At 47.3% G+C, this 12,747-nt stretch overlaps 1 protein-coding gene across 1 annotated transcript; it reads right to left on the bottom strand.

Annotated features, from left to right (window-relative positions):
• Positions 1-1,975: 1,975 nt before the first annotated feature.
• On the bottom strand, positions 1,976-8,392 carry LOC127295338 (uncharacterized). The gene is made up of 4 exons (XM_051325273.2): positions 8,150-8,392; positions 4,501-5,479; positions 4,122-4,225; positions 1,976-2,243 (listed from the first exon to the last, which is right to left on the bottom strand). The coding sequence occupies exons 1-3, from the start codon at positions 8,390-8,392 to the stop codon at positions 4,149-4,151; spliced, it is 1,299 nt and encodes a 432-aa protein (XP_051181233.2). The 3' UTR covers positions 1,976-2,243; positions 4,122-4,148.
• Positions 8,393-12,747: the final 4,355 nt, after the last annotated feature.

Below are 12,747 nucleotides of genomic sequence, written 5' to 3'. Positions count from 1 at the left end.
GGTTGCACGCAATAACTCCGGCGCGGACGGCCACGCGGCCATGCACGACGAGACGCGTCCCTGCGTCGCCTGGGAAAACAGGGACGCCATTAACGTCGCTTGACCAAAGGTAGGCGACAGGGTTTTAGCCTTCCGTGCCGCTGACGGGTCGGCCCCGCCACTCCCCGCCTCGCTTTTCGTTCTGTCCGGCGTAACCGGTGCGTCCCCTGTGGGACGGGGACGGGCTCGGGGCGCCGGACACCGTATCGGGGCGCACCGGACAAAAATGGGCTTTGGGGGACGCGGCTGGAACGCATTTTTTATCCGGCACGCCCCAAATCCCTTTGGGGGACGCGGCTGGAGATGCTCTTAGTGCCTATATTTCTTGTCTTATTCCATCATCTCTATCCGATTCCTCAATTTTTTGCTCATCGTGGTGCCAAAACAATATCTAATCGATGTTAGCGGATAAACAAATTTAGGAAACGGCCTTGGCGACTCTCAAAAATAGGAGGCCGGACGTGACCTCGGCTCGCATATCTTTTCCTCCTGCTCGCCGCCCTTCCCCGTCGGTGTTCACAACACCGATCACCTACCGCAACTGCCGAGAGCCTGAAACACCGTTCACCCTATTCCCCACTCCGCCTTTCTTGCCGGTGCCTATTGTCACAGGAATCAGTCCCTAGAGCCGTCACATCCTGCCCGTCCCTCCGCTGATTCAATGTTGTTTTTGGCAGTGACGAGCTCGATTCCTTCGACAAAGCAGCCGTCGGAGCTAGTGAAACTTGTAGATCAACCGTCACGGACCTTTTCCTGAACTGAGGGCCGTAGCCTCACCCCGACGAGCAGTTCCCGGTGGTGGATTAGCCGTTTTTCGACCGATGACGGCTTGAGGTGTATTCCGCAACTGCGCGCTACCTTGATGTCCGGTCATCGTGCAGCACCGCCGGTGGTCTCACCCCTCGTCGTCGGCTCTAATCTGCTGACCGAGGGCACCAACTCCGCCACCCACTAGTTGTTCGACGAATTCACTATGTGAGACCTAGCAGCCCATCCTTTGGGAAATTAATAGCGGAGCCTGAGCATGATGCAAATGGGGCTAATTGATTCCTCGAAATGCGCCGACACATCGAGAACAAGGATGCACATTATCAGCTACAACATGATCTTGTTGAGCATCACTTTTGTATCCACGGAAATTAGTTGGGTTTTTAATCACTTATTTTGTTTCGAACAATTTGATTTATTACATTTAATAATTTGGTTTGTAATGTTGAATGTTTGATTCAAGTAATTTGATTTGCAGCAAATAAATTTTGCTCCTCTAAATTTTTAGGAATCCGTTAGGAAAGCCTATCTTTTTTTGCGGGGGTGGAAAGGCTAAATTTAGATATGAAAAGTTAAGTTTCGGGGTTCAGTTAGAGATGTTCTAATCATAATAGGCTAAGACCATCACAACTAGTTGGCGAGACTCACGGGACAATCCCACAAAACAACGTCATCCCACGCACTGGGTGTCCTAGATTATCCAAATAAACGACTTCACGAAATCACAAGCTAATCCAACGCGAGCACATTACGTCCAGGACCAAGACATGCAGTACAAGGAGATGGTAATCATGCAGTTTTCCCATGATTGGACGACAACTCCCAAATCGTTCTCAGTCTGGACGACAGTCTTGTAATTTTCTGCAACTCAGACCATTCGTCTGCAACGTTTTGGACCATCGGTCCATCAAGCATGCCACTAAAAGACCGTTATGTCAGGACGCAACAGACGGGCCAATTCAAAATCTCTCATTAAGTCTACGGGCCCTCCATACACTGTTTGTCCATACGAACGAGGCTATACGCATGTTTCCGCACACACGTATATCGTTAGTAATTGATTTTGGCACACATCCTCTTGGCTGCTTATGTGGTCCAGATATCAGGAGTAGATGGACACGGGAGCCAAAACTCCACACCCGATTAAGTAGAGATCGCTGGATAAGGTAACGTAGCATATTGTCCTGCAAGTAAACGTAGCATGCATGCTGCTCTGCGATGGCCATTACATGCCGCTCTACAGAATTGTTCTAGTGTGAATAGGAAGTTTGAACAAATTCTCAGGACTGCCCCAAAAAGAGATATGTTAAGTCCATCAGAAAATTTGAAGAAACCCAAAAACTTCTTCAGATTTCATCCGAAATGAGAGTTCAGCAAACTAGCACCAGCACCTTCCTAATTGACTATTGCATCTGCATATTTTAGTTATAACAAATCTGGAAATGAAAACAAGAAACATTAGGGACATTGAATAACATATCAAGATTCAGGAGTGAGTGGTAAGGAACAAAAAGATCTGAGTTAAGAAACGCACTAATAATCCATCTTTATTCTCAAAACTGGGAGGACATAAACAGTGAGCTACCATCTGGAGTAAAATGCTTGTTTGATGTATATCCATGTTAGTTGCATATTGATTGTTTCTTAAGAAACATCAAGCTTCACTTTCAAGCTTGACCGGTTGGTAATAGTACTTCATGAAAAATGCCGGAAAAACAATGGTCAATTGGTCATCGTAGTGACATCCTTTGGTTACACTATAGCTTGCCTATTTTCTTGTTTTTCAGGTAATGATGCCTGCTAGTTCAGAAAACACTTTTAGAAGTTGACAAAAGGTGAATGCTATAAACACCATCTAATAAATTTTAGCTGCCTGGCAAGTTAGCTACCACAATTTTATAAGAGTAGAAGAACAAGTTTAGGCAGCAAGCTTTAACAAAACCTAACAGGTAATTACTGATCAAGTCTTGACTTTCAGAGTAAACTTATGCCAGGATTACTAGGCATAAGTTTATTCCCAAAGTCGTGACTTAGTGTAATCAGTCTGGAGTCCCCAAGAAAATTACTAGTTCAAACAAGCTGGTTCTAAGGATGATGATGTGCAATACATATTTTTTTTTTTTTTTTGAACAGGGGAAGGCCCAGAAGGGCCTAGCTGCTTTCATTCATGTCGGTGGGGTACAAGTTACAGAGGAATCCAAAGAAAAAGCAAAATACAAAGCAGTCCTCACAAATTGCGAAAAGGACCCTACAGAGATTACAAGAAAAGCAATCGGGCCCAGCCACTCCACCACCGTAACTCGATCTCCTACTCCGGCCACCCTCAGCAGCTCCGGGGACGCAACCACTTGGAGCAGCGAGAGCGTTGAACGCCGGCTGGAAATCATCGAAGGGCCTCCTCCAAGGAGGTTGATCAGATACCTGACGCACCAACAACGTCAAGGCTCGGAGATGCTGCCCGCCAGCACTTTGAGTTGGTCGCTGCAGAAAAGCAACCAAGGATGAACTCCGACAAATTGCAGCACATGATTTCCCCTGATTCCTTCCAGAACTGAATCCCACCATGCCGAACCTCTCAATCCCCTCGCCACCCCGGTAGGCCAGAAGGAGAAGAAGGACAAAGGAACTCCAGCCAAAGAAGAGAATCACCATAGCCCGCTTATTGAAGAAGGCTTCACCAGACCCACCATGCTCGCCCAACTTCCACCTTGAAAGCTTGACACAGAGCTTCACTAGTGAGCGACCGGCGCTGCGGGAGAGCACCAAGTCGACGAGCCTCCAGTAGTTGGAGAAGACGGCCTTATTGATGGAGATGTCTCGCTCCAGGTTCGTCGCAATTGACAGCTCCTGCCACCAGAGCAGGCCAACGAAGAAGATGAAGCAGAGAGTGCGCCCGATCCGGCCGATGGGATCCGGCGACCGACTCCAAAACGCCATAAAGGACAATACACAAACACTAAAACTACTAGTATCTACTCTAGCGCTACTCCATATCCAGCTCCGGCCGGCTAATCCGGCGGAGAGGGCACCGGAGAGGCCCAACTCACGGTGGAAAACTCTCGATCTACTGTTCCTCACTGAGAGAGGGGAGGGGGAGAAAAGAAGGCCCCCTCTTGCAATACATATTAGTAAAGGGAAAAATTTGCACGAGATTATTATTCTATGATATAAATAAACTAAATGGAGAGAAAGAGTTATATGCATGACGAATAAATTAGCCCAACTACCCAAGCATGTGAATGTATGACATAAAAACAATGATGGATCAACAAATTAAGAAGCAATACTATGTAAGAGAAGGTACACATAAATACATGAAGTTGTAGCCTGGTTCTGGACTCCTAGTAGTATTCGTCATCATTCCTGCCTGAATGAACTCGAACGTCAGCATAGGCTTGGTTTTTTGAGATGTCCTTGCCTGAAAAAGATTTTCTTTGATGAATGCGCAAGAATTCAAACAGCAGCCACGTTATAAACATAAACCAATTTATATTTATGCGGGTACAGATTTCTGTGCATTATTGCACTGCACATAAGGATGGGGCTAGGCAAAAGATCGATACACAGAGGAACAGAGCAGGTTATCAAGAATTCCGCGCAATGTATTCATAGTGTCTTGAGGATAATCAGAGGAATCAATTTCTTTCTTAGAGACAATACTAGAGTAGTACTGAATTGCATGAAAGACTTTACCTTTAGAAGGGGGGATCTGGCTAGATCCAAGCACACATGGTATGAAACCACCCCGGTGGTTATCAGGAGGAAGCAGAGAGCTCCCAGTCACCTTCCCCACGTCCATGTCCACGGCGACGACGTGCTCGCCGACAATGACGTGTATGACATTGGCGTGCAACGGGTCAAGAACGCAGATCTGTGGCGTCTTGTTCCCTTGCAGGGGCAGCCACGGGTGGCCTCCTCCATCCGCCGCCCAGACCCGGCTGAGCGCCACTCGATGCTCCAGCGTCCAGCCGCCGCTGCTCTCTTCATCTAGCGTGAAGGAGCTGAGCACGAAGGGCTCTCTCTGAGACACCTCGACGTACCGAAGCCTCCCCTCGCTGACCCCAACGCGCCGGTACTTGCGCAGCTGCTGGTACGCTTCGTGCCCTTGAGCTTCAGGCAGCACGCTGGCCTTGGGCAGCTCGACGAAGGGGGTCTCCGTCAGATCGGCGAATGGATCCGCCGATATGGCGCCGTATCTCAGGTCCACCCACCACAGCCGGCCGCCGAAGGCCACCGTCTCCTGTCTGATCTTTAGCCCCTGCGCACGAGGATCCTCCCACCCGCTCTTGGTGGAGTCCCACTTGCCCGTGTCTGAGCGAAACCGGAGCATATTCTTTTGGCTGAAGTGCATAGCAACGACGAACCTGTCAGGCAGCCCGTAGCCGCGGTCGACCTGGGTGAGGATGCCCACGCGGGAGTCGCGCAGAGCCTTGGTGGTGCCCCAGAGCTTGGGGACGCGGAGCACCTGGCCGGTGAGAGGGTTGCAGACGAGGTAGGTGAAGTCGGGGACGTGGGCGTCGACAACGGCCCTGCGGCGCACTTGCTTGCCCCCCTGCTCCGCGACGATGGTAGACGCGACGCGGCCGTCCAGGCACGGGACGAGGAGGAGGCCGTCGGCGCCGCTGGAGCATGAGACCATGTTGGGATTTGCCCACGGATCGATCATATCAAACTAGACGAACACACACAAACACAAAGTTTATCGCCAAAGGTACATATCGTGCCTTGTCTTTCTTTATTTTCTGTTTTCTCAACTCACAACTTCTAATTACAAAACGCAGCCTTGATGTGTGTATATATACACTTCTAAGGCAACCGACCCAAGCAAATCTAATTCTACTAGTACTTGGACTCTACAAATCTAACACGTACAAGACCTCCCTAATTAACCTAGTTAAACTAGTACTACCTAATACGACTACCAAACCTAGCACTACACGGACTACTTATACAGCCGACTACAACTCAACTAGCTAGTACTAACACGTAGACTACTAAGACTCGTAACCTGCCTATCCTGGACTAACTATCTAGACTACTATGACTCACACTTGAACGTGTCAATCATAAGGAAAGATTATTCCTAACAATCTCTCCCTAATCTTGACTTGGCATCCTCTCGTACTTCTTCTGGTCTTGACTCCTTGCAGATTCGCGGCTTGTCGACTCAACTCCAACGCATGATCCGGACTACCAGCCCACACGGTCGCATCTACGCGTGCAACATGCAAGACTGGACGCACCATCAGTCTTCACGTCGTTACTAATTTAACTGGTCACTGTCCCACTACACGCCAAACTTGATCTCCTCGCCGAGACACGCAGATGACCACCTCGCCACCTTGTCTTCGCTCACATCGATCCTTGCTCCCGGGCAACTCCTCGAACGTGACGCGCTTCAACTGCAATGGATCCTCACAGAAACGAGCACTTGGACACAACGACGACTCACACAGACGACGCCGACATGACGCGCCAACTTGCACGACCATGACTCATCGGACTCCTCCGAAGACGATCTTGACGAGAAACCCGCGGACTACGATCTTGACGAGACTCCCGGTACCACACCTCGGCACCACCTCTCCCATCAACGATCATCCACCACCTCGCCTCGCCGACGACTGCACCCTGCCGTCCCTTCCGTGTCGCTCCGCCTGAGCAACAATAGCCCGCCCCGAGGCGCTAGTAGGGTCGCCTCCCCGGGGCAAGCGTAGCTTCAAATCTTGAACCTCGCTCTGATACCAATTGTTGGGATTTGCCCACGGATCGATCACATCAAACTAGACGAACACACGCAAACACAAAGTTTATCGCCAAAGGTACATATCGTGCCTTGTCTTTCTTTATTTTCTGTTTTCTCAACTCACAACTTCTAATTACAAAACGCAGCCTTGATGTGTGTATATATACACTTCTAAGACAACCGACCCAAGCAAATCTAATTCTACTAGTACTTGGACTCTACAAATCTAACACGTACAAGACCTCCCTAATTAACCTAGTTAAACTAGTACTACCTAATACGACTACCAAACCTAGCACTACACGGACTACTTATACAGCCGACTACAACTCAACTAGCTAGTACTAACACGTAGACTACTAAGACTCGTAACCTTCCTATCCTGGACTAACTATCTAGACTATTATGACTCACACTTGAACGTGTCAATCATAAGGAAAGATTATTCCTAACAATCTCTCCCTAATCTTGACTTGGCATCCTCTCGTACTTCTTCTGGTCTTGACTCCTTGCAGATTCGCGGCTTGTCGACTCAACTCCAACGCATGATCCGGACTACCAGCCCACACGGTCGCATCTACGCGTGCAACATGCAAGACCGGACGCACCATCAGTCTTCACGTCGTTACTAATTTAACTGGTCACTGTCCCACTACACGCCAAACTTGATCTCCTCGCCGAGACACGCAGATGACCACCTCGCCACCTTGTCTTCGCTCACATCGATCCTTGCTCCCGGGCAACTCCTCGAACGTGACGCGCTTCAACTGCAATGGATCCTCACAGAAACGAGCACTTGGACACAACGACGACTCACACAGACGACGCCGACATGACGCGCCAACTTGCACGACCATGACTCATCGGACTCCTCCGAAGACGACCTTGACGAGAAACCCGCGGACTACGATCTTGACGAGACTCCCGGTACCACACCTCGGCACCACCTCTCCCATCAACGATCATCCACCACCTCGCCTCGCCGACGACTGCACCCTGCCGTCCCTTCCGTGTCGCTCCGCCTGAGCAACAATAGCCCGCCCCGAGGCGCTAGTAGGATCGCCTCCCCGGGGCAAGCGTAGTAGGATCGCCTCCCCGGGGCAAGCGTAGCTTCAAATCTTGAACCTCGCTCTGATACCAATTGTTGGGATTTGCCCACGGATCGATCACATCAAACTAGACGAACACACGCAAACACAAAGTTTATCGCCAAAGGTACATATCGTGCCTTGTCTTTCTTTATTTTCTGTTTTCTCAACTCACAACTTCTAATTACAAAACGCAGCCTTGATGTGTGTATATATACACTTCTAAGGCAACCGACCCAAGCAAATCTAATTCTACTAGTACTTGGACTCTACAAATCTAACACGTACAAGACCTCCCTAATTAACCTAGTTAAACTAGTACTACCTAATACGACTACCAAACCTAGCACTACACGGACTACTTATACAGCCGACTACAACTCAACTAGCTAGTACTAACACGTAGACTACTAAGACTCGTAACCTGCCTATCCTGGACTAATTATCTAGACTACTATGACTCACACTTGAACGTGTCAATCATAAGGAAAGATTATTCCTAACAGACCATCCCTCCGAGCAGCTGCTCGACGTCGCTGTCGGGGCCAGGTTCATCGCTGGTGTGGATGAGGTCCGTTGGCATCATCAGGTAGGAGTAGTGCGGTGGCTCGGCGAGGTAGAAGGTCGGTGGTTCGGATTTGTAGGCCATGGCAACACGGGCTACCATGGCCCACGGACGGCGCGAGGCGGCGGCCGTGGAGAGAAAGCGGAGGCGCCTGGAGGCGGCGGCTAGGAGGCGAGGGAGCGACATGGCCTTTTCTTGGATAGTGGACTGGAGCGGTGGCGAGTGGCGAGAGAAAGGGGCGGGTTTTCTGCAAAGCTTGGTTGATTCTGTGGACTGGGTGCACACAGATGAGCATGAGCGATGGTGAGCAGGAAAGCATCTCGTGCGGGCTAGTTTGGTGCAGTGGGACTAGTCTAGGAAGTGATTTCCCTAGTACTGTAGTAATGAAGGCCGTACGAGTGCAGAAGCCGGGGAGAGGGAGCTGGTTCGAACGTTTTGGTGTTTGGGGCAGCTGTTGCCCACTCCCACCATTGGAGTTTTGATCGATGCTGTGCACTTGTTGCATCGGCCGACGTCATCATATTCACCCATGACCATGACCATGACCATGACCATGGGACATGACACATCAGTCCATCACCCAAGCTCTCATCCGTCCACTCCACAGTCCACGCTCACCAGTCAGCAGCTGTGATGGAGCACTGTTCGTGATCGATGTGCAGCAATCAGGCACGTCAAAGGTGATCGATGTGCAGCAGTCTGGCACGTCAAAGATTCACACTCCTTCCAATTTTGAAAAAGGTTCGCACTCCCTCAAATTATGTCATATTTTTGTACCATGCATGTCAATATTTCAAAGAGATAGTTGTTAGCCGGTTTAGCATATTCTTTAAAATACGGATTTGCCAATTTTCAGTTGACTTAGTGCTTAGATAAGTTCACAACCAACAGATTTGCATCGTTATTTATGCCTGCTTAATGTGTGTTTTAATTTTTTTTACCAAAGTCGTTACGATTTGACTAAATTCAGTGGCAGATCACGTCGTCCGTCCGTTCCACACCGCGTTCATGCGAGGTAGACACATCCTAGATGTGTTGTCACTTTGCATGAAACTGTACATGAGATACATCGGAAAAAACTGAATGGTGTTATTCTCAAGATCGACTTTGAGAAATCTTACGATAAAGTTCAACGTTGATCGCGCCATCTCGTTCAACGTTCTCCGATCGAGCCGTTTACGATGCAGGATCATGGGTCCCGCATGTCATCCTCTATGAACCAAAATTCTTTCTATTCTTGGATTTTTTTGACCCCCTGATTTCTGGCTACTTCCTTTTTTCTTTTGATCCCTTGCCGCCTTGGAAACGTTGAGACCGCTGCTGCTAAATGGGACCCGCATGCCATCCTCTATGTGCAATCAACTTTCTTTTCTTGGAGTTTTTTTTTGGCACCTCATATTTGGTCACTTGCCTTTTTCTTTCGATCCCCTGCCGCCTCTCAAACGGTGGGACCACTGCTGCTAAATGGGACCCGCATGTCATCCTCTATGTACTATAAAACTTTCTTTTCTTGAATTATTTTTGGCTCCTGATATTTGGTCACTTGCCTTTTTCTTTCGATCCCCTGCCGCCTCTCAAACGGTGATACCACTGCTGCTAAATGGGACCCGCATGTCATCCTCTATGTACTATAAAACTTTCTTTTCTTGAATTATTTTTGTCTCCTCATATTTGGTCACTTGCCTTTTTCTTTCGATCCCCTGCCGCCTCTCAAACGGTGATACCGCTGCTGCTAAATGGGACCCGTATGTCATCCTCTATGTACTATAAAACTTTCTTTTCTTCAATTATTTTTGGCTCCTCATATTTGGTCACTTGCCTTTTTCTTTCGATCCCGTCCCGCCTCTCAAACTGTGATACCACTGCTGCTAAATGGGACTCGCATGTCATCCTCTATGTACTATAAAACTTTCTTTTCTTGAATTATTTTTAGCTCCTCATATTTGGTCACTTGCCTTTTTCTTTCGATCTCATGCCACGTTTGAAACGTTGAGGAACCTGCAGGCTCATGGGACCCGCATGTCATCCTCTATGTACTATAAAAGTTCATTTTCTTGGGTTTTTTCACCCTCTGATTTTTGGCTATTTCCTTTTTCTTTTGATCCCCTGCCGCCTTTGAAACGTTGAGGACTTTGCTGGCTCATAGGTCCCACATGTCAGCCTCTATGTACAATCAAGTTTCTTTTCTTGAATTATTTTTGGATCCTGATATTTGGTCACTTGCCTTTTTCTTTCGATCTCATGCCACGTTTGAAACGTTGCTGGCTCATGGGACCCGCATGTCATCCTCTATGTGCTATAAAATTTTATTTTCTTGGATTTTTTTCACCCTCTGATTTTTGGCTATTTCCTTTTTCTTTTGATCCCGTGCCGCCTTGGAAACGTTGAGTAAGCTGCTGACTCATGGGACCCGCATGTCATCCTCTATGTACAATCAACTTTCTTTTTCTTTTGATGTCAAGCCGCATTTGAAACGTTGAGACCGCTGCTGCTAATTGGGACCCGCATATCATCCTCTATGTACAATAAAGTTTTTTTCTTGGATTATCTTTGGCTCCTGATATTTTGTCACTTGCCTTTTTCTTTCGATCTCATGCCGCCTTTGAAACGTTGAGTAAGCTGCTGGCTCATGGGTCCCGCATGTCATCCTCTACGAACAATAAAAGTTTCCTTTCTTGGAGTTATTTTTGACCCCTAATTTCTGGCTATTTGCCTTTTTCTTTTGATCTCCTGCCCCCTTTGAAACGATGAGGACGCTGTTGGCAGGTCGGTCCCACATGTCATCCTCTATGAACAATAAAACTTTCCTTTGATGGATTTATTTTGAACCCCTAATTAATTTCGGGATATTTCCTTTTTTTCCTTTGATCCCCTGTCGCCTTGGAATCGTTGAGGATGCTGCTGCCTCATGGGTCCCGCATGTCATCCTCTCAGAACGGTAAATGTTTCTTTTCTTGGATTTTGTTTACCAAATGATTTTTGGCTAATTTTTTCTTTCGATCTCCTGCCGCCTTTAAAACGTTGAGGACGCTGCTGGCTCACGGGTCCCACATGTCAGCCTCTATGAACAATAAACGCTGAGGATGCTGCTGCCTCATGGGTCCCGCATGTCATCCTCTTAGAACGAAAATGTTTCTTTTCTTGGATTTTTTTACCAACATATTTTTGGTTTATTTTTTCTTTCCATCCCCTGCCGCCTTTAAAACGTTGACGACGCTGCTGGCTCATGGGTCCCCGATGTCAGCCTCCCCGTACAAGAAACATATGATATCTTGATTATTTTGCAGACAATAAACAGTGTATTGCGCTCTGAGCTATTTCAAACGGATAATTAAATCTTTATTTTTACATAAACAAACTTATATGTTGAATCTCCTTGTTTTTTTGTCTTTGCGAAGCATAGGACTTTCCTGTTTTTTTAGAAAATTCGAAACTTTCCTGTTTTGGAGTGGGCTGAAATTGTACGAGTCAAAAGGCCAAGCAGGATAGTTCGAAGGCCCAGATGTCCAGATGCAGCCCAATTGAAATCTTTCTTCTTGGATTTTTGTCACCCCCTGATTTCTGGCTACTTCATTTTTCTTTTGGTTCTGTGCCGCCTTGGAAACGTTGAGACCGCTGCTGTAAAATGGGACCTGCATGTCATCCTCTACGTACAATAAAATTTCTTTTCTTGGATTATTTTTGGCTCCTGATATTTGGTCACTTGCCTTTTTCTTTTGATCCCGTGCAGCCTCTCAAACGGTGATACCGCTGCTGCTAATTGGGACCCGCATGTCATCCTCTATACAATCAAGTTTCTTTTCTTGAATTATTTTTGGCTCCTGATATTTGGTCACTTGCCTTTTTCTTTCGATCTCATGTCACGTTTGAAACGTTGAGGAACCTGCTGGCTCATGGGATCCGCATGTCATCCTCTATGTACTATAAAAGTTCATTTTCTTTGTTTTTTTTCACCCTCTGATTTTTGGCTATTTCTTTTTTCTTTTGATCCCCTGCCGCCTTGGAAACGTTGAGTAAGCTGCTAGCTCATGGGACCCGCATGTCATCCTCTATGTCCATCAACTTTATTTTCTTGGATTTTTTTGAACCCCTAATTTCTGGCTACTTTCTTTTTCTTTTGATCTCAAGCCGCATTTGAAACGTTGGGACCGCTGCAAAATGGGACCCGCATGTCATCCTCTATGTAAATAAAGTTTGTTTTCTTGGATTATCTTGGGCTCTGATATTTTGTCACTTGCCTTTTTCTTTCGATCTCATGCCGCCTTTGAAACGTTAAGTAAGCTGCTGGCTCATGGGTCCCGCATGTCATCCTCTACGAACAATAAAAGTTTCCTTTCTTGGAGTTATTTTTTACCCCTAATTTCTGGCTATTTGCCTTTTTCTTTTGATCTCCTGCCCCTTTTGAAACGATGAGGACGCTGTTGGCAGGTCGGTCCCACATGTCATCCTCTATGAACAATAAAACTTTCCTTTGATGGATTTATTTTGAACCCCTAATTAATTTCTGGATATTTCCTTTTTTTCTTTTGATCCCCTGCCGC

Source organism: Lolium perenne, chromosome 4, assembly GCF_019359855.2.
Source record: "Lolium perenne isolate Kyuss_39 chromosome 4, Kyuss_2.0, whole genome shotgun sequence".
Lineage (NCBI taxonomy): Eukaryota > Viridiplantae > Streptophyta > Magnoliopsida > Poales > Poaceae > Lolium > Lolium perenne.
Note: the sequence above shows the minus strand (reverse complement) of the source record. Positions and strands in the feature narration are given on the sequence as shown.